General features: G+C 40.0%; 1 protein-coding gene across 3 annotated transcripts in view; it reads right to left on the bottom strand.

The window, feature by feature from the left end:
* rbfox1 (RNA binding fox-1 homolog 1) overlaps positions 1-23,686 on the bottom strand; it is a 265,406-nt gene that overhangs the window by 137,036 nt on the left and 104,684 nt on the right. For all 3 annotated transcript variants that reach the window (XM_088316625.1, XM_088316624.1, XM_088316628.1), the window contains one exon: positions 22,070-22,110. In XM_088316625.1, the coding sequence (XP_088172751.1) occupies positions 22,070-22,110 (41 nt within the window). The remainder of the gene's footprint in view (positions 1-22,069; positions 22,111-23,686) is intronic.

Raw genomic sequence — 23,686 nt, 5'->3', positions numbered from 1 at the left:
AGTCACAAGTCGGAGTCACGTTGTATTACCACTGACAAACTTTTCTTTCTTTCTTTTTTAATTGGTGTCCATGAGTTAAAGAAATAAAAGAATGACTTTTAGTGGTTCCTGGCCTGAGGGCTGAACAATTTTAGGAAAAGACAGGCATTGTGATTTTGATTTTCTTCAAATCGTGATTCAGTGCAATATTCACTATGTACAGTAATATTTACATACATGATAGTAAAGGACATCATACAATCAAGACATTAAAAACTGTTACTCTAATGTACAGACACCACAAGAGGCTACTATTTTTGGAGCAATCAATTCATTTTCTTTGTTCATTTGCCTCGTCCACCAACATTTGCAGATACCCGAAGTGCAAATCCCTTTTTTTAAAAACCTGGACACGACTTGTCATGTCCAAGATAGTACATTACATTGAGTAAATACTGTACATATAGTAGATTACTTGTCAAGTCAACAATCTTGATTTTTAATAATAACAATAATAATAATCATACATTCAATTTGCAAACGCCTTTCAAGACCCTCAACATCACTGTACATCAATAAAGGCAATTACAAGCAAATGTTCAAAGTAAGAAAAATTAGAAAACAAAATAAATATAATAATAATAATAATAATAAATTAAGGAATGAATACAATAAAAATAGAGAAGAGGAATTAAAATTACTTTTTACACAACTCATTAGTTTAGATTTAAAAATATACTTAGTAAAAAGTGTCAATAGCTGGACTTAAGGAAACTTGTTTTGCCACTGACCAGAGACAGCAAATATTTCAACCCAGTTATTCCAATTTACTCCCATAATTGGCCGTCTATACTGAGCGAAAGTGGCCATATCTCAGGGTTTCCCTCTGCCGGCTTGACGGCTTATAATTAGAGGGGGAAACCAGTCTGGTCCTTCAATTAAATAACAAAATGATGGACTGCCCTTTTTTTGTAAAGCAGGCTAAAAAGAAGTGCACTCTTACGCCCCCAAATAAATAAAACACGGTGCAGCGAGCAAAGTTGAGAGAGCAGCTGATCCATTGTAACCATTATTTTTCAGAAAATGGGCAACCGTTTCTAAGTTTGTTTCTAACATTAAATAATAAACGAAATAATACAGAGGAACACTAATTCCAATGAGTACCTCTTATATGCTTAATTTAACTATACCACAAGTGAAATTCAAGGCAGGGACCTTTTTAAACGGACACTTTAGAAGGCTGAGCATTGGCAGTTGTGTAATAGGTCGCAATGTAGAAATGATGTCACGACTAAAATTCAACCCCCAAGATAAACCAAGCGCTTTGTTGCTCTCGTTCACGTTTACAGCTCATAGTTTGCCTTTCGGTTTTGTTTTGCTAATAAATCTCCCTTTACGTTACCCTTGCCCCCAGCTTCCCCGCATCTTTGGGTCCTCCTCCACCTCGCCTTCCCGCAAGCGTAACAGTCGGATGACCTAGCTTCTCTTGAAAGGTCTGTCTTGGAAAAATGGGCTCGCAAGCGTATATGCAATGAAATCCACCCTTTTCCCTCCTTCGGCCATTGTGGTTTAACAAAGCAAGGATATAGTTTAGATTTTTGAACGGTCGCTATATAGTTACGACTTTCGGGTGTCTTGATTCTGCAACGCGCTGCCCCCTCATGAGTGAGTATCCAATCATTATCTTCAACATCAGGCCACAGATGCTCGCACGATTGTATCTGAAGGCCTCGGACGAATAGTGCGTGCTACTCTGCCTGGCAACACGAGCAAGGAAAATTCTGATTGGATAAAAACTCTAACCTAAAAATTCAACACGAGGACATAAAATGACATCAATGTGAAGCATATGATGAAGATTTCCTGATTATGTTTTATTATTGTGTTATGCTATGACCGCCCACCACTGCTTGAAACGGTTTTATCCATGCATACATACATTGATGTTAACCTTTCCACAACTTCTTGGATGTGTGGTAATTTATCTTGAGCCAACAGAATAACTACATCCAATCCTTCCATTTCCCTCTGCTTATCCTGGTAAGAGCTCCCGTTGGGCTTTGAACATACTGAAATGATTGTCAGTCAAACACAGGGCAGAGTATAGAGAAACAACCATTCACAGTTACATTCACACCTTTGCTAACTTAATATAAATGTTAATGTGGGAGGAAACCAGCGTACCTGAAGAAAACGCAGGCAAGCACAAGGCGAACACATAATCTCCACACTGAGGGGTCAGAGGAGCAATTTGAAACCACAACCTTTGACTGTGAGGCACACGTGCGAGCCACATGTGCAAACATGGACCCAATAACGCAGCTTTAATTCATAAATAGTTTTCATGTATATTTTTCTGTATACAAACTCCAAAGTACACTTTCCCGAATGTTTTTACATAATAATTACTAGGAATGGGCTATTACAGATCCCACGTATCATTATCGGGCCAATTCAGGTACTTGTGGCTGATACCAGCCACTGATACTTAAAGGGACGCTTGAGTGACGTTAACATTGGCACTTGTGTAATAGGTTAGCATTCAAAATGGCAAAATGACAAAAGTACTAAAAAGCCCTCTTAAAAGACTTTGTAGTGTTATAAGGGTTTTTTTTTGTTGTTTTTATGAAATTTACGACAAATTGGCAGGCCCCCTTTTGGAGCTCGGCTTGTTATTTTTTTCAGGTCTCAGCGTCTATGTCACAGCAGGGCGGCAAGCAAGGTAATATTGCTCGTATTGTCAGTTCTGTTTTCTAAAACGGCGACCGATCGCCACCAAAATGCAAATACACATGACTAGTCTTGTCCATTCAACATGTGAAAGTATAAACACATTCTGCGTAATATATATATTTTTTAAAATCAAACATAAGTCCATATGATCACCTCCACAAAATTAAAAATACCTTGCCGATCTCTTCTCCACTTACACAGGCTGAAGCGGACAAGAACAAGAATGTGCCCAAGAACCCCGACTGATTATATTTTGGACATTTAGCTACGTTAAAGTCGTGTCAACACTCAGGAGGCGTACGGCAGCTGACAGCGGGCAGTAGGCGGGCATTTCTGTGATCTGAACAAAAAGTGGCATCAAACATCCTTAGTGATTGTTGCTTTAAAAGCACACCATGTTTTCAGCACTAGGAGTATTTCTTGAGGTTCATATGCCTTACGGTGACAATGTCCGTCTACTCCTCTGTTTTAGACATTTCACTGCAATGTGCTTCCACAGTAATTGTGTAGCACATGTACAACCGAGATATTGTGTATGTTGAGCCTGGAAGTGTGCATCTATTTGTGGGTATGTGGTCTTTTACCTTCCACGCATGGCAGAGCAAGGCAATTGAACACAGGCTGTGACAGTCATTCTGTGTCCTCGCGGAGCTCAAATGTCAGCAGAAAAGGCTGGAACCTAAAGCTATGAAAAAACGTGTTCGACTGACATTTGGTCAGCTTTCATTTAACAATATTGAAAACACTTCTTAAAGTTGAATGCTACACATTGCTAGGCAGTTGGATTTACCACCGTGCATCAAAAGAAACAAATTTCATGTGACAGATGTCAATAGAGAAATACACAAATTAATCTTCAACACGTGAATACTAATCACAGATTGAAGACTCTCATTACTTAACAGTGACAGCTGGTGAGATATTTCTCTCTGCTTGCGCCATACCTCTTGGTCATATAATTGATATCCCAAATGGAGGGTGCCAAAAAGTGGTACAGAACAGTTGTAGCCTGAGTCATGCATTGACAGCACCATTGCATGCCATCTACATCGTCATTTTAAGGCCACATAAATCCCTCGTACTCGGCACTCATTTCAACATAGGCAGTGTCATGAGCAATCGATTGGATAATCAATTCTAAAAAGTTTGTGTCAGCCCTCTTTGCTACCTTTGCTCCTCACCACCATGCTGTGGTTAATGCTTTGCTCACCAGTTTTCTGCTAGTTTACATTCAGAATCAGAATGCCCTTTATTTTCATTATACTCAGTTACAATGAGACTGAAGAGGTCAATTTTGCAGTGCAGTTAAATAATAATCAACAGAATAAATAAAAATAAAAACAAAAAGTGTGTTAAAAAAGTCTACTGGGAGCCACATTATGTTGCTGTTCTTGCTGTTCAAGGCAAAGGTAGTTGGGAGCGAGAGTTCAGCATGAGGATGGCTCTTGGGAAGAAATTATTTTTCAGTCTATTTGTCTTTGTGTTGACGCAACTGTAGCGCCTGCCAGAGGGCAACAGGTCGAAGAGGTGTGAGCACGGGTGAGTATTGTCCTTGTTGTCCTATGATCTTGTGAGCTCTGCTGAGGCACCGGGTGGTGTAGATGTCTGACAGGGAGGGGAGAGCGCAGCCAATAATCCTCTGCGCTGATTTGACTGTCTTCTGAAGCCTCACTCTGTCTGCCTCATTGCAGCAGCTGTACCAAGTAGCAGGCTCTCGATGGGCAAGTGGGAAGCCCAGCAGCAGCTTGCTGTCCAGGTTTTATTTCCTGAGGACCCTCAAGAAGTGTAAACGCTGATGGACCTTTACCACTGCTGTGGTGTTGCGTGTCCAGGAGAGAGCTGTACTCCCAGGAACTTAAATGTGTAGACCCTCTCCACACACTCACCATTGAGGTAGAGAAGAGGCGTGGCAGTCATGTTCCTCCGGAAGTCGATGACGATCTCCTTAGCTTTTTCCGTGCTCAGCTGTAGATTGCTGTTAGTCTCAGGACCTCCTCCCTGTAACCTGTCGCATCTCCTTTTGAGATCAGACCGACCACTGTCATATCGTCAGCAAATTTAACAATAATGTTGTTTCCCTGGACACCATGCGTGAACACGACCTTGCTGTTACTGTTCCGGTGAACAACACCGCTTTTGGAATTGTCGTCTTTTCAACATAGAGTATAATCATGAATATCTACCAGCTATTTTTGCTGGTTTTCAACCTCTTTCAGCTGTCTTACCCATTTCTAACCAATCTGTTGTAGCTCTAACAAGTCAGCATTCAGTGACTTTGGAAACAAAATACAAATGATCCGTAACATTTGACACGTCTAAGCATACTGCACTGTTTAGTGGACACCGACCTTAAGGTACTTCACTTCCTCATACCTTATTTGTATTTATGTAGTCAGTAGTAGCAGTCTTGAAACTGCCCCCTTCTAGTCTCTAAGGCAAGTACTTGAATTGGATAAACCTAGTCTCAAGCAGGTCTTGAAATTGCAGTGCTCTTGTCTCCAAGCAAACCCTTCAAATGTATAATATTCATTTCATCTGTTAAATGTTTTGAACCTTGCCAAAGCATCGGGTGTGGATCATATGACAGAGGCGACCAGCACCGGGAGTGTTTTGGCTATATTGATGAATTAATGACACAGAGAGCCTTTAGTTGACCAGTTAAGATAAAATATATGTGTATCAGTATAGGTAAACAGTGGGTCAGGGAAAGAAAAGAAAGAGACAGCAGGATCAACAGTCCACATTCCCTGCACACACACACGCATACACACCCCCACCCACGCGCAACCCCCCCCACACACACACACGCACTGTTTCCCTCCCCTTGAGGTGAACTAGCTACAATTGAGTGAATCTGAGGAGGTGAGGAGAAGAGTACTGTTCACAGCATGGGGAATAGACTACCTTGAGCTTTCACCTAATAGTTACTATATGTGTGTCGGCACATATGTGTGAAACTAATGATTCTCTTTCTCGCTGCTGGGATGCCATCATTTTACGGGCTCCATTGACCTAAGCACAGCATGGAAACACTTCAAGCTCGATGATGGGGCCAATAACAGCTGTTGTGCAAAATGAGACCCTTTAGTCCACGCAACAATGGGAAGATTTGCATTTGATTTGATTACTTCAAAAATGAATGTTACGTTTTTAAGCCATTGGACATTTGGTCGGCAGCTATCAGCGAATGTAGGAGTCGTTTGGTTAACGGTGCTAATCTGAAAATACAGTGCTCATTTAAAAAAAACAAGACATGGCAGATATTATTTCCCTTACAATGTTTGACTATAAACATATCCAAACATTGAATTGAGAAGGATAAGCTAGAACAACCGGCGGCATGGTGGACGACTGGTTAGTGCGATGGCCACACTGTGCAAAGGTTGTGGGATGGATTTCAGCTCCTGCCTTCCCGTGTGGAGTTTGCATGATCTCCCTGTGCCTGTGTGGGTTGTCACTAGGTACTGCGGTTTCCTCCCACATTTTAAAAACATGCATGGTGTTTTTATATACCCTATTTAGTATTATTTTCCATTGCACTATTCTCTTATTTATCTAATTTATATATTTATCTGAATTATTGTTGTATTGCACTGGAGAGGGGAGCTCTCGAATCTCGTTGCACACTTGAGTACAATGACAATAAAGGGATTTCTGATTCTGATGGCAGGTTGATTGGAAACTCTGAATATTCCCTATGAGTGAGTGTGAGCGTGGTTGGTTGTTCGTCTTCGTGTGCCCTGCGATTGGCTGGCAACCAGTTGTGGGTGTACCCAGCCTACTGCCCAAGGACAGCTGGGATAGGCTCCAGCACGCCCGCGACCCTTATGAGAAAAAGTGGTTCAGAAAATGAATGGATGGAAGTTAGAACAACATGGTTCTTGGAAACTTTGTCATGGTCTAATGAAACCAAGATTGAACTTTTTGGCCATAGTTTCGAAAGGTCCAAACCAGAGTTGGGCACTTGCAGCTCGACAGAGACTCATCCATTAATGACTCGAGACATAACTCGGACTCTTGTTCTGGGACTTGCGAACATTTCGAGTCGCTATGCTGTGGTTTGCTCTCATTTTCTCTCCTTATTCCAAATGTCTATATGTGTGGGTGCGTGTGTGGGTGTGTGTGTGTGTGTGTGTGTGTGTGCGTGGCTCAGGTGCCTGCTCGTAAGTTGCGCCTCCATTTCTCTCTGCCTTTCCAACATGCATAATATTGATATATGAATCAGTTTCTGTTTTGTCCCATTTTACACCACCAGCAAAAATGTGGTCTCTAACCTTAGACAAGTTGCACTTTATTTTGTTCCTGACACGATTAGTTTTTGTATAAAGAAACTAAAAATGGCTTTATTAAGACAATCACTGAAAATATTCAATCGCTTCTTCATTTGTTTAAATCTCAGTCAAGGGGTTACTTTTTGGGATTCAACCCATGTTTTAATTTTACTTGTTAGATTTGCAAGTCACCAATCGAGATCCTAAAAACTCAAGCACGACTTGGGGGCGGCATGGCTCAGTTGGTAAAGCAGTCGTTTCCCATCCTAGAGCTTGTGTGTTCGATCCCGGGCCATTGGGACCATGTCAAAGTATCCATGAGCAAGATAAGCAACCCCCAGTTGCTCCTGATGCTTGGTCATCAGTAGGTAGATGAGGTAATAGTGTGAAGCGCTTTGAGTACCAAAGGTAGAAAAGTGCTAGACAAGTGACACCCCATTTACTTGGACTCGTGATGAGGGACTTGGACTTAACCTGGACTTCTGGTCAAGGAATTGAGACTTGACTTGGGCCCAATTCCATTTCTTCCCCTCAAGCCTTTATCTTGGTCCAACACACCCTTTAACTGGTTTTGGGAGATGAAGACGAAGGATGGAAAAACAACCCCTCTTGGAAATGGGAACGCACTAGATCCGGTACGTCATCACTTTGACCCGTGTGCACGTTGTGTCGGAAAAAAAATGGATACCAAACAATCCAGAAGCAGCCTAGCCTCGATGCTATTAGCCCCAACATGGTGCCAGCGAGCGTTTAGCAAATAACTTTTAAACTACAGCAAATTACAATAAACTAAAATATCTAATGACATTTTGAGTGTGATTGGTGTGGAAATCAATTTGTCACAGCATGCAGAAACAGTACTGTGCTGCTTGGCTTTCTGCAATGTTGTTTGGTCCGACAGCCAACTCTACAGAGAACGTTTTTGTATTTGTTGTGAAAGCAGGGTGTTTCGAATCTAGGGAGTTCAGTGTGACTTTGTGCTGAAGGGCCACTCGCCCCTTGCTTGTGACCCTACCCCTAAAGTTTAAGGAGAATTGTGACACATCTTGTTTGTTGTCGTGAACGTGCATTTCAAGGGGAAAGGACCAAGGTGGGGGGCAAGAGATTGGGCCTTGGACTTGACTTGAACTTGGCCTTAATCTTAGAGACTTGTGCTCATCTCTGTCGCAAATGCAATATTGCTCAACACCATACCTACAGTGAAGCAGTCTAATTAGAGTCCCTGTTTGCAAAAAACTTCAGGCAACCCCACACCACGTAGCCTGGCTCCACACCAGACTGCCTCCTTTGCTTTTTTATTTCAAGGCGCGAGGCGGGATGGGTGCAGGATCAACTGCACTGAGCAAGCCTCACATTTCCCAAGTGGCGCGTCTCAGAGACTGTTTTCGCATTGAATGGCAACATCGCAAACTACACGGCACCGAATGCACATATGCTTTCACATATACAGACAAAAATTCTATTTTCGGGTTTAAGCTAGCGAGACTCAACCGCCGCTCCGCCGCTCGGCATCAAGACAAAAATGCAGAATGTACAGCGCATATATTTTGTGTTTTACATCAACTTTGAACCATATTTACAATTTCATATTTCCATTCGATGAATTGGAGCAACTTTTACTTCAAGAGGCACGCGAAGCTCATTGCCAGCACTCATTCATTTTGAACGGAGAGCTTAGTGTCATTCATTTGGCCGTCATTGGCCCGTTGCATGCCTCATTGCAAGCGCGCTTACAAGGGTGCTTTCTGCTAACTACCAGTTCGCATTTTGTTCTGTCTTTTCTGAACTTAATAATAAAGTATAAAAATGATAAGGAGACCAAGTAAACAAACTATTTCCATATAGAGTGAAAGGAGGATTTTTTTTTTTTTTTTTGCAGTGTACTCAGTGACGGGGCGGCCGGTGGGAATGATGATCCGCTCAGGCGTGCGGCCCCAGTTTCCCCCCTACGCTGGAGAATGACCAACAGGACCGAGTGCCACAGCTGCTTGTTGGTGTGTTGGTGGTGGGGACTGAGACGACCGGCTGACCGGTGCGTCATTCGTCCAGGGCACTTGCTAGTTGACTAAAGGAGGGAAATGTGGAATGGTACTTTCGGGTCATTGATTAAAAACATTAAGTACTATTCCAATATGGCTGTTGTTTATTGGGACGAGAGCGCAGCAGGATACGCTCCTGCTCACTCCTAACCCAAAAAAGGACAAGTGATACATATAGGAAAAAATTCAATATCAAATATCCATTGCGATAGTCCATCCATCCATACTTCTCCTCACTAGGGCCGCGGGGGTGCTGGAGCGTATCCCAGCTATCTTCGGGCAGTAGGTGGGGGACACCCTGAACTGGTTGCCAGCCAATTGCAGGACACACAGAGACGAACAACCATCCGCGCTCGCACTCATACCTTGGGGCAATTTAGAGTGTTCAATCAACCTGCCATGCATGTTTTTGGAAAGTGGGAGGAAACCGGAGTACCCGGAGGAAACTCACGCAAGCACGGGGAGAACGTGCAAACTCCACACAGGATGGCCGGAGCCGGGATCGAGCCCACGCCCAATGCTGTCTCTCACTGCGAGGCCATCGTGCTAACCAGTTGTCAACCGTGCCGCCCCATTGCAATAGTCACATAATCAATATCAATAGAAAATGCCTTCAATAAAATTTTCTAAAGAAAAAAAAACGAGCGGCATTGAGTGTTTTGTGGGCAGCAGCATCCAAGCATGAAGAAGAGTCATTTCAACCAACAAAGAAGAAGCATTTGAACCAACGAAGACGACGCAGCTAAACTAACTAAACTAATTCGCAGAACGAGAGAGTTGCGGAACTTTCTTCAAATAAATGACCAGTTGACTCAGTATAATACGATTATATTATGCCCGTTAGTTCTGTATCGTGATGTGCAAGCACCAGTGTTAGCCATGTCCGACGCTCGGGATCCAACTCATAAGTCAAAATAAGGCAGTAAAATATGAATGGACTATGGCAATAATGAGTCCACTAAAAAGATAAAGGAGTCCTAAGCAGGCTGGTCAAGGCTAACGCGTGCACCATAAGAGACGATTAGTTCACTACACACTATGAACAAGCATTAATGCATCGGTGGAGGTGAAACTGCACATTACACTACAATACAATGTATGCAAAGCAGGTAAAGGTAAAAAATGATAAATCAATAATTATCAACATTGACTGATATTCAGGGAGTTTATTTAATATTTATACTGACTAGTTTATTTGACTATTTAATTGTTGCCTAGGCTTCTATAAGTCTTACATTTTATATTGTTGCTTTCCTGTGAGAAGCATGCATGTCCAGTTTTGCCATATTTGTTTTTAATTTTCATGTTGGTCTGTCAGACGAAAACACCATTAACATAAAAATAAAGTTTTTTTTAAATGACATGTTTTTGACAGGCCAGTGAAATTATTGTAAAATAAATGTACATAAATCCAACCTTTTTTCTGTGGGTTCGACAGTTAAAAAAAAAAAAATCCAACATATATATATATATATATATATATATATATATATATTTTTTTTTTTTTATATAGATATATAGACGAGGACCAATATGAATTACCTATATTGCAATATACTTTTCAGCCATATCTCCCAGCCCTAATTAAAAATAAAATTTTATAGCACTGTAGGTCCATATTGTCAGGGTCGCCGTACGGCGAGGAGAAGGTGCAGTCACGATCGCCGTACGGCGAGGAGGAGGGTGGACCCAAAGGCGAGGAGGCAGGGATAAGGGTAACTTAAATGGATTTTAATTAATCAATAACCGAAGGGCAAACAAAGATACATGGACAAACCAACGGGGCAGGGTGCACCAATCAAAGACAACTTAAACAGGACTAAACTTGAGCGAGGGCGATAACAAAAACTGGGACAAAATACAGAGGAACGGGAGCGAGGCGAAAAAGCGAGAACAAGAACATGAACGAGATCAAAAGCAGGAGTCGAGATAGTCCGTAATGGGGGCAACAGGGAGCTACACGGGATAATGACCCGACACTGGGTTGATGGCATGAGAAGCTTAAATAGTCCGGTAATCAGGTGAGCAGATGGGAATCAGGTGTGTGACAGTTAACGATGAGCAGGTGCGTGGCTGGTGAGGACGAGGTGCTGAGGGGAAACGCCCCACTCAGCTGACTGAAAATAAACCAAAACAACAACACGACAGCATTAACGTAAAAATAATAACAAAAACCTGTCATGCCCGACGCGGATCATGACACATATAATATTTATCATCTTTGCTTTTGGAGTGGCATCCATTTTTCATCTTTCCCATTTTGTTTGCTATAGCATTTGCACAACAGGTGGGACAGGTCCAAATAAAAAAAAAAAATAAATACTGTGCTCAGGAATGCTAAATACGGCAGCAACAATAATTAAAAGGTGATGTTGTAATTTGAACCAGCTAAAATGTTATCAGTAACCAATTTGACCTATAACATAAAGCATATTATGATATGTTATGTTACTACTGCCAGCCGAAAATTATTTTTCAGTTATTGATTTGAATTAACTTAAAAGCGCTGCTGCAATTATGACAAGAACTCAGAACCCCGATTGTTGATGATTATCCTACATTCACTTTAACTAAATCAGACAAAAAGAGTTATGGTCATTAATAAACGCAATTTGATCCGATTATGCATTTTCTCTTCGACAAACTGTATACATCATAGACTATTTGACACATCAAAACACAATTTCATTTCAGCAAGCTGGAATTCAATAAAGTATATGCAACTGGTCTTAAAAAAATGTTTCTCACAGGTTGATCATTCTATACGTACTATAATTACTTCCACTCCACCTCAAACTGCGTACAGCGACTGTGTTCACCAAGCTTCCGTTCCTACAGTTAATAAACGTCAGCCAGTCTTGCTCTCTTAAGTCATATTTTTCAAAGATCTGCTGTAGTGTATAGCGCGCTGAGACAGGCGGTGAGAAGGAAGTGTTGGATAATTGACTGCCAAAGTGAACTAGTGTTTTCTTTTCCTTGTAGTGGTGAAGATAATGCAGCATAACACCAATTTTGTGTGCATTGCATTGACCATTAGAAATGATACTGTTTCTATAATGTTATTAAATATATTTGCTGAAAGCTTTGGTACCCTCATATACACAATATATATTGTATAAAAACAGACGTTGATTGTTCCGCACAAAGAGAACTGTTTTTCAGTCTGAAGTATCCCAAAAAAAAAAAGGTCTGCTTGATTCTTCTGTGGTTGGCTTATTGGGGATTGTACAGTAGGGGGGAAAATTTAACAAAATGTACAATAAATGTGTAAAGTGCAACTTTAGTTGTTAGCCGTTTTCTTTTTTTTTTCGCGGACCTCCAAAATTGGAATGGTATGAGAGTGGTAGGTTGTTTTCACCGGGACAGGACAGGTCAGGATTTTTTTTTCTTGTGGTCTGGGACCAGGGCGGGACAGGATTTTTTTTCTGTAGGAGTGGGATGGGACAAGGGTGAAAATTCACACCTATGTCACTGTCATGATCAATTTTGGTTGATTTTTTTGTGGGGTTTGGTATTTAGTTTCAAGTTTCCCTTACGAAAAAGTAGTAAATATGAAGTATAGTTTATAAAGTATACTAATGTATAAGTATTAATATGTAAAGAGTGCTCTGGATTATGTACTAAAAGTATACTAATGCAATACTTTTTTTTATACTGAATTGGAACACATTAAGTATACTATAAGTTTAATATACCTCACAGTTTAGGTTACAGGTTTATACTTTAAATGCACTAAAGTAATTTGTATTCTGCTAGTATACTTTTAGTCCATTGTTTTGTACTTTAAATGTACTAAAACTACACTAATTTATATACTACTAGTATACATTTATGTCCACATTTTAGTTTACAGGTTTATACTTGTATACATTTCCTCGTGTTTCTTTGTGTCTTTGTTAGTTTATTGTGTCCGCCTGTGCCCGCCTGTGCTCGTCATTACGGTCCCTGGTGTCACCCAATCAGCTCCCTCTCACCCGATGTGTCTTGTCCAGGTGTACCTCGTCTTGTTAATTTGTTTGTATTTAATTCCCAGTTTCATTTCATTCCTTGTCGGTTCGTTATCCACGTTAGTTGTCCTCCTGCTATTGCCATGTCTTGTTGCTTTTGATTTTTATTCAAATTAAGTCTGTTTGTTAATTGTTAGTCAAGTCAAGTTCAAGTCCTGTTTTTCTATTCTTTAATTTGTTCGTCCTTGTTATTTTTAACTTTAGTATTTTTGATTTGATAAGTTTTGTTGTCCTGGTTATTCTCTTGCTTGCTAACTGAATCAGTTTGTCTGTGTGTGATGAGTGGGTCCTATCACAAACAATTACAATGCAACTAAATGTCACTGTGCTCACGATAACTGAATCTGTGTCTGAACCTAATAAATCTAAGTCAGGTCATTGCTACTAAAGTGGTAAACATTGTTGGCAAGCGTGTAGCCACTGTTTTGTGGATTTCTTTTTTGGCCTATCGCTCATAGTTTTCAAGTCTGAAAATATTTTTATGTGTGACAGAATCCACACAAAGAAAGCAAATCATCCAGTTTTGGTCACACAGCAAATGGAAGTCGTCACAAAAAGTCTTCTTGCCATCTGGGGCATGCCAGTTTTTTTTTTTTTTTTCAAAAAACATAATCAGGCAGAACATATTTTGAGTTATTCAAAGTCACTTCCTTGTTCCTCAATCAGGGCAGCTCATTGATTGGCAACATGCCGTTTAAGTCAAATGAGTAGAAAGTAGTTGGCTTTTCCCTCACACATGAAGATCCTTGGTCATAACTATTGAACATAGCCTTGTTATTAGGAAAAACCCACTCTTAACACAACTCAGACCAAATTAGAATATTTTAAGATAATATTATAATGCTTTCGTGACTTAAAGTGCTGGCTCTTTGCCCCATGTGACTGTCAAAAGTAAACCTTTTTCCCCCCAAATTACATGAATGTCATATTTGAAAATAAATATACATCCATCCATCCATTATCTGACCCTCTTTTCCTCACGTGCTGAAGCTCATCCCAGCTGTCTTCAGGCAGTAGGCAGGGTACACCCTGAACTGGTCGCCAGCCAATCGCAGGGCACACATAGAAAAATAACCATCCGTGCTCACACTCGTTCATAGGGGATATTCAGAGTTTCCGATCAACCTGCCACACACGTTTTTGAAATGTGGGAGGAAACCAGAGTACCAGGAGGAAACCCACGCAGGCACGGGCACAACATGCAAACTCCACACAGGAAGGCCGGAATCGAACCCTGCACCTAAGTACTGCGACCTTGAGAACCAATAAATAAATAAATTAAGCTTCCCAAGTTGTGTAGAGGCTCTTGTGTCAATGTTTTGCACCAACCTGAAAAATAGTAATTTTTACATATCAAAGTTGAAAATTGTAAAGAGCCATTTTTTTTAAAATTCAAATAATCACAAACCTACAGAGATTGCAAAAAAGGAGCACACAAACTATTCTGCAAGGAAAAGCAAAGCAGAATTAACGGACTTCAAACCCTCCAAGCCATGGCAAACCATGAATAATGTGTTTGGCAAATTAAAAACTCCAACACAATGGCTCATTACTGAACACCACATTGCATTGGCAATGCTCTGCAAAACCTGCCTCTCTAGTTCAGACAAGGCACTCCACCAGGTCAATATGAATAAGAAAACCGACAAGTGCAACTCCAACTCAAGCTGGTTATCCAACAACTGAAAATAGAAAATGAGTCATGCAGTAACATCATCAATCTGAAATTCCTAACGGATAACTCGTGTAGTTATGTTCTTCAAAGGTGCCCTCCCATTAGAATGCATTTTCCCACTCTTTTATGCTCACATCAAAATAAATCTGTGAAGCAAATTGATTTACATTGTTTATGAAATGCATTACATAAAGTTGTTGTCTTGCCTTGACTGAATAAAACCTCCCCACTGTTCTTATAAACCTAGCCTAAGGTTTGTTTTGTGTTTTATTTCATAAAAATATAAAACGCTCACCCATGCTACAATTTATAATCCAGCCCATGAAAATAAAAACCCTCAAGTCAAGCGATTATCACTATCCACAACAAATAAAGTGCTTGTTTGTAATAACATATTTGATTAATTAAAGGTTCACTCAATACAACGTCCAGGCAAGGCAGAACTCTCACACTGTTTTCTGATCACACAATACCATGTGACGACATGTCATTTGTAAGGCCACCACAAGTTTTACATTGATATGCCCATTATTTGAAATATTTTCAGCCAAACTTGTAAACACAGATCAGCAAAGTCTAGTGCAGCAGGAAGGAGAAATAGAGAACAGTGTGCCACAAGGCTCAGTGCTGGCAGCAGTTATCTTCAATGTTGAGCATGTGTTTAGTTAAAGAAGTCAAATGTACTTGGACAGAAAAATTGAGATCATTATTTTTACTGTTAAAAAAAATTAGTCACAAGGTCAACATATAATTGGCGTATATCTGGATCAGACACACAACTACAACATAATGCCTTTTGATTGAACCCACCTGTTTTTCATTTGAGCAAAAGTACTGGAACACATGACTGACAGATGTTTTGCTGCCCAGGTGTGTTCAATTACAGCACATTGATTGCTCTCAGGATAAATGTCCTTGGCTGATACACACTCAGTTGAAAAATGTATGTCTTGCCTTTGCAGACTATGGTCACACTATGAAGATGTGTCACCAACATGAAAATCAGAAATCTCGTCTATTAGAGGAAAAACGAGCAATTTTGAAGCTACCATTAACATATGTGTAGTGTGAAAGCCAGGGCCTACAAGGCCACCTCTGCTGATTGAAACACTATCAGAGGCACTGACCTACATGTGTAAGTTAAATAAAAGTGAATTCATATATCTTTAACAGATTTTTCTCAAATCATTCTCAACTGTGTGGAGTTCAGTTCAGAGACTGAATTAGTCACGTCTATATTAATACTTTTTTTGTCCATCAGATAACAAATTCTTCAAGTTCAGGCCCATGACAAGAAAGAGCCATTAAATAGCAATCTAAGTTTATTTTTTTAATCAATCAGATTTCAGATTCAACAAACAAGGCCTTTAGCTGGAGTTATATTTTTCTGTCCTCAGATTAGTGGAGGTAAATTCTCTTGTAATGTGCACTTATATTGAACATAACGACAAATGCCTTTTTAAGGCATACTTGTCCAGAATTTTTTTTTTTTTTATTGTGACGTTAGTTCGGCCAACACATTTGTTTCAACCCGGTAAATTAATAATGAATTGTTAATTTCTTCTGTTGGAATAAAAGTAACCCAACATTATATGTACAAGTCACAAGCAAGACGCAAGTCATAAATTTCAAGCAAATCCCAAGTGCCTGTGGAGAAAATTCAAGCAAGTCAAGTTGTCACCAAATTTCAAGCAAGTCATTACTTGGGTGAAGCAAGTCATAATTTAAGTCATAAAATTGTGTTCAGATTGCTAACAAATTTTTTTAACTGATCCTACTACAAAAACTATTCATGTCCAAAAATTTAATGAATACAAATATTTAGATATGCACAAAAAAGTAGAAAAAAAAATCCTGACCCCATTTTGTTTGGATTGTGAATTTTTGGACAAACTATTTTTTCTTTCATATTTAAGATGGTTTGTGACGACTTTACTTTTCAAGTCATGAGTTGATGTAAATGAATTTTATTATTACCCGAAATAAAGTATGTGATGACTCAGTTTTATTTATTTTAGTAATTAATAAACGCATATTTTAATATTTAAATATTAATTTATTAATTTAAATATGGATTTGTTGTTTAGTTCTTCATTCATGAAATAGAGTCCTATAACATGCATAATTTTGCTTCAGAGTCATTTCAGGTCAGTTGTACACTTTATGACGGGGCTGTAAATGCTATGGGATATAAATATTTAAAATATTTAATACAACATATTGTATTGTATTCACATGAAAATGAAATTTTGAAAAATTCCAGAATATCAATGCAAAATATGTGTTTATATTGTTTTCCAACTGATAGATTGCATAGCATTTACTCATGCTATTATATTATTACTGTTACATTCAATTTCATATTTTATATATTATTGCAGCTGCTATAAGAGCTCTTCCAGATATTTCCTATATCATCTCAAATCAATAACAACAAATGAAAGTCATTCCATCCGTGCATGTCACAACTAAATCTTTTTGACATTTTTATGAAGCACCGTCCCACATCACAAGCAGCTGCTCTCAAATTGAATATTGATTCTAATGATCTCTTCTTTGGAGCTTCTACCGCTTGAATCATAATAAAGCAGGGAGAAATGCTCCCCACTCTCGGTTTCCTCCCCAAAAACATATATGCAGACCTCTTGGGAAATTCAGTGTTAATCTTTTGGATTTGTTGTTTAGTTCTTCAGTCATGAAATAGAGTCCTATAACATGCATAATTTTGCTTCAGAGTCATTTCAGGTCAGTTGTACATTTTATGATGGGGCTGTAAATGCTATGCGATATAACGAAATTAAGTACGGTATGTAATATTAAAAAAAAGGACAGAATCAAGCCAACATTTTGAGAACTAACAGCTCTGAGGTGTTTGTTTGTTTATTAGATGAGTTTGGAACACTGCTGGTAATAGTGACTGAATTTTGCTGTGAATAGTGAATAAAGTAATTGATGCGCCATCTAAGAAAGATTATAATGCCCTCTATAAATGTGTTAAAACATAAATATAATCCGAAAACAGTTTTATATAATTTCATCTTGGAAATGAATGGCCAACAAATATTGGGAAACATGCACCTAATTTGCATATGTAGTCGTTTTTATACGACAGTGAAAAGTTTGCCTTCTATTGAAATATATCTCCTCAACATCAAGTGGAACGTAGTTTTTTCGTTGTGAAAAATTGTTCATGAACAAAAAGTGCAATTTTCCAGTGCAAAATGAATAGTAAAAGAAATCTGTAAAAAAAAAAATAAATAAATCAAGTTATACCCGATTCCACAACTGTAAAGATACTAGTAGAAGAGTGAAACAGATGTGTATAACTTAAGCTACATTAGCAAAATGTCACCATTGATCGCGGATGATGTTATTGAGGTTTTTTTTAAAGTTAGTGTGACTGCTTCTTTCCATCAAATGTGGAGGTAACATGCTCCAGTAAGAAATGGCTCGATATAAGAAAGTATTTTTCAGCGCATTGGCTGTTGGTAAAGGCAAGTAAAAATTTGTATTTGAGGCCATGACTGTTACAGGTGGACAGTAGTTTTGAAAACAGACTGAAAGGTCTGTGTCAGGTCCAGATTATATGCAATGACAACACAGTAATACGCGCCAATCTGTCCTTGACTTTCATCCATGACAGCTCATGATGCATTACATTGACATTAGTTTGAAAAGGGCACCCCAAAGCTCACCTAGCTGCTCGATTTTCTACAATTTGTAGTTTATCAAGATCTTTTTAGCAGTGCTGGTCTAGACAGCGGAACAATAATCCAAGTGACATAAAGCTAATGACTGCAGTATTTGGTTTCTGGTGACATAAAATGAGCATTGCATCTAATCAAATGAGATATTTCTACTGATTTTGCTCACAATGTTATTTATATGCTTTGTCCATGACAAAGTTGGATTTATAGTTTTCCCCATCAATTCAATTTCAGTCACTTCTTCTCATAATTTGTCTTAAAGAGAGATGTTTAACTTTGGAGATTTCCTCAAGAATATTTAGAGGCCAAGATCATACACTTTGTTTTTGACACATTTAGTTTCAACCTGTTCTCCACCACCGCCTCATAAATAGACATTAGCTCCTGTTGTAGTATGCTATTGACTTGATCCATTCTTGAGGTTGACACACGTACAGTTGTATCCTCTACATTTACAGTCATACTGGCCTTCTGTAAAACATACGAGGTATCATTGATAAAAAGGCTGAATAGCAGCGGGCCGAGGCAACTGCCTTCAGGAATTCCACGTTAGATTGACGGTGCCTGAAAGTGATCCATTGAAAACAATGCTCTGTTTTCTATTCTATATATACAATGATATCTTCTGAAGCAAAACTATGGGATCAACATGATCAAAGGCGCGGCACGGTGGCCGACTCGTTAGCACGATGGCCTCACAGTGAGAGACAGTATCGGGCGTGGGTTCGATCCGGACTCCGGCCATCCTGAGTGGAGTTTGCATGTTCTCCCCGTGCCTGGGTGGGTTTCCACCGTGAACTCCGTTTTCCTCCCACGTTCCAAAAACATGCATGGCAGGCCGATTAAACACTCTAAATTGCCCCTAGGTATGAGTGTGAGCGCGGATGGTTGTTCGTCTCTGTGTGCCCTGCAATTGGCTGGCAACTAGTTCAGGGTGTCCCCCGCCTACTGCCCGAAGATAGCTGGGATAGGCTCCAGCACCCCCCGCGACCCTAGTGAGGAGAAGCGGTACAGAAGATGGATGGATGGAAGATCAAAGGCCATGCTGAAGTTCAAAAATGCAATCCCGACCCATTGCTTCTTGTCAATTTGTTGCATTCATCAGTTAGATATGTTGGTCAAAAACACTTTTTGTATAATGTGAGATGAGAAGCTTCTTCATTTAGAACAAACTATTTGTTTACTCTAAACACAAAGATGGATCAGTACACAGTTACACTATACAATATTTTTGTGTTATCCGTTGCTCTTGTTCCCTTTTAATGTGTTGAAATGTATTTGTATTATTTAAAAAAGTGTTGAAAAGGCCTTAGAACATAACTTGCCATAATTGATATAAAGCATGCCTAGGAAGTACTAAAAATATGCTATTTCTCTAGGTTGTCTTTTACTTAATGCGAGGGTGGTCTGGAATGTAACTGCAGGGGGATTATTGTATCATCACAAAGCAAAACTGGAGAACAATCATGAAGTATGAGACAGGCTATGAATGGTTCTTAAAATACTTGCAAAATGATAACATTTTAGGGTCGTAATCTCCTGACACCTGTTATTTGCACAAGGCTTGTAATATAAACAGACAATTGTTCATTATCCATGCCTGACAGATTAATAAAAAAATTCAAATTTAATCGACTTGATTTTTTTCTGGTAGTTTTGTGCTGATTAGGTGTTCCTTTCAATTATTGAGCAGCACATTGAAGCTTAAATCTTAGTGTCTACACCTAATATCTTAGTAATCGTCCTAGAGATAGAGCAAAGCATTATTTGCTGGCAAAACATCCATCCGTCCATTATCTGTCCCGCTTCTCCTGTGTTGGAGCCTATCCCAGCTATCTTCGGGCAGTAGGCGGGGTACACCCTGAACTGGTTGCCAGCCAATCACAGGCCACACATACGCAAATATCTATCCACGCTCACACTCATACCTAGGGGCAATTTAGAGTGTCTAATCAACCTGCCATTCATGATTTTGGAATGTGGGAGGAAACTGGAGGACCCTGAGGAAACCCACACAGGCACAGGGAGAACATGCAAACTCCACACTGGAAAGCTGGATCCGGAATCGAACCCATGACCTCTGTACTATGAGGCCATCGTGCTAACCAGTCGTCCACCGTGCCGCCCGCTGGCAAAACACATATTCAATTCAATATGTCATGCCCATTTAACCTTAACATTCCAGGAAGTTGGAAAAGTGTCGCAGGATTATACCATGTAAACTACTGCAATCCGTACCTTGCCCCAGAAACATCCTTGACAAAAATAGATGATGATTTTGCATGCAGAACCTGGCTCTGCTTTTGGCAATGTTAAATATCTGCTATTTTGAACTCTAAACACTATTTGTGGCGCAGGTTACTTTCCATACTCTTTTAAAGCTCCAAACACTATGAAATGTTCAACGGAAAAGGCAGTGAACAGGTACTGTATCGTCTTATTTGCAATGAGAGGCAACACACGAAAGCACACCAATAGAAAATAAACAACTGACTGCAAAGGAAACTTGACATTATGTGTATGTGCTCAGAGTGTTATTGAAGAGCTTAATATTTAGTTTTAAGTGTTTCTTTTTCAAAATGCCCAAAGGCTACATAACCAATAAAAAACAATTCAGTGTCCAGATCAAACTGCAAGTGTAATCTATGCTTTTCTCATTTCCCTATTATCCTGAAGGAAATACTCATTCATATCTTTATGGCTATAGACAATTACAAAAGAAATTAAATTGGCTGGTAGCTGTGTGTAGAGGGGATTGCAATAAGATTCCATGGCATGAATAATAACACAAGCTGGAAGTTTATTTTTAGACTGAAATGTACCCACAATTTAATGAGAGCCGTGCTGCACGACATCAAAGCCAAAATGATTCATCCTTGCTGCTGCTGTGGTTGCATTTTTGTGGATACTTATTGAAAATCGATTAAAAATATATATAAATAAACCACTTTTATATATTCAGCAATAAAATAAAGCGCTCGCCTCAAGGTCCCTGATACAAGAAGACAGCAAAGAGAAGAGAGCCCTGACTCATTAAGTGGATATGGGCAAGCTGAACGCAGTCCACACAATTTATAATGAGCGTGCCGATTTACTGCTAGTCTCAGGTCTCTTGACAAGTAAGTAATGAGACCAAAACACACTCATCATACAGATGCCTTGACATACAAGTTAAATCAAAGCATTCATTTTTAAGTGCCTGTGGGGTGCATTAAAACGGAAAGAAACAGAGGATTAATAACACCGTCATGTCCTTAACCTGCAATCTACAATATCAGCCTGTTCTAACTGAAATTGTATTTGCTTATTTGTCTTACTCCAGACACATAGACATTTTCCTACATACTCAATTCGCCAATTTCCATCCCTAGTGACACATGTTTACCATGCAGCACTTATTGGAATAGACAGCACACATAATTCATTGTATGGTTTAGTTGAGTCCAGCACAGTCTCTGGGAAATACAATATACAAAACATTCAAACATCACTCATGCGTTTTATGTCAACTGTGTATGTTAGTGCAAAGGAAGTGGTAAGGTTTGAACCGCACTGTGTAACTCAAGTTATGTTTGCCAGGGCATCTTTTCATAATTTCTACCTAACTACTTGGACATGTGCGTTTGACACACTTTGACACCAAGCAGGCTAAACTTACCCTCGGCTGCTCTTGCTCACAGCTCATTAGTTGAGCAAAACCTACAAGAGAAGACAGGGGAATAAAAGACAAAAACAGAAAATTAGTGTAACGGTTGTATCGGAAGAAATCACAGTCCATGAAAAGCCATTTAAGTGTGGCTGCATTATACTTAAGCCTTTGAAAGCCCCTCCCCCCACTGGAAAAGGTTGGTTTTATCAACACAAAAAGGATACAATGAGTCCAAATTACAAATAATAAAGCAAGTAGCTCTAAAGCGCCCTCACAACCCTCGCCACGTTGGGAATTGGCTTGTTGGAGTACCGGCATATCGGTATCATACCCTGAATGTATAAATATATTTGCCTGGCCTTAGTTTGGCTCTGACGGGGGTAAAGATGAGAGTCCGACCTGGGAGACCCAAACGTATTGTCAGGGTTTGCAGAATCCCCTGTCAGAAAGATTTTCAAATCTCACCTCTGGCATAATTTTGCCCACGTCCCGAAGGGAGCAAGGGACACTGAGTCAGAGTGGACTATGTTTTGTGACTCCAATGTTGACAGCCGATCGGAGCTGCGGCCGAAAGGTGGTCGGTGTCTGATACTCTCGCTCTACATTCTTTCCCACACCTATGGTAACAAGCTGTGGGTCGTGATGGAAAGAACAAGATCCCGGACACAACCGGCCGAAGCGAGCAGAGTTTCCTCTGCGGGGTCTCCGCGCTGTGCCGGAGGAGATAAATTGAGAAGCTCGGTCATCTGGGAGGGGCTCGGAGTCAAGCGGCTGCTCCTCCCCATTGAGAGGAGGCAGATGAGGTGGAGCGGGCATCTTTTCAGGATGCCACCTGGATGCTTCCCTGGTGAGGTGATCTGGGCATGTCCCACTGGGAGGAGGCCCGAGGACGACCCAGGTCTTGCTGGAGAGACTATGTCTCCCAGCTTGCTTTGGAATCCTTGAGATGCCCGAGGAGGAGCTGGACGATGTGGCGGGGAAGAAGTCAGAGCTTCCCTACTTAAGCTATTGCTGTGGCGTAAGAGCCGCTTCTCCTCATGAGCGTTTTGGGGGTTCTAGAGCCAATCCCAGCTGTCTTCAGGCAATAGGCGGGTACACCCTGAATAGGTTGTCAGCCAATCACAGTGCACAAAAAGAAACAACCTCCGCACTAACAATCATACCACGGGACAATGAGTGTTTAATCAAACGACTACGCATGTTTGTGGAATGCGGGAGGAAACCGGAGTACCCGAAGAAAACCCACGCATGCACGGGGAGAACATGCAAAGGATTTTAAGTGTGCCTTACAGTCTGAAAAATACGGTAGCATGACAACACTGTGTTTGTCATGTTCTTCAATTCTTCAAATGATAATACATATGTTTCCGAACCTAAAAAAAATGGGTTTATAGTCATTTCTCCTCCATATGTTCCGAAGCTGATTATTTCTTTGTGGGCACAGCAAAGTCAGTTTGATTTGGAATATGTTCATAACTGTACCTGGGAACTTAAAATGCGCAAAAAATATCCGCCTTATTTTTTTTTGGATGGTGGTGGGGTAGACAAATGATGCTGTAATTTTCTACCATTTAATAAAGAAATTAAACTGTATTTGTTTCTTGAGCCATTTATGCATTGGGATGT

Source organism: Idiotropiscis lumnitzeri, chromosome 15 (assembly GCF_059441095.1).
Source record: "Idiotropiscis lumnitzeri isolate Australia: NSW breed Sydney's pygmy pipehorse chromosome 15, RoL_Ilum_1.0, whole genome shotgun sequence".
In the NCBI taxonomy this organism is placed as follows: domain Eukaryota; kingdom Metazoa; phylum Chordata; class Actinopteri; order Syngnathiformes; family Syngnathidae; genus Idiotropiscis; species Idiotropiscis lumnitzeri.
Note: the sequence above shows the minus strand (reverse complement) of the source record. Positions and strands in the feature narration are given on the sequence as shown.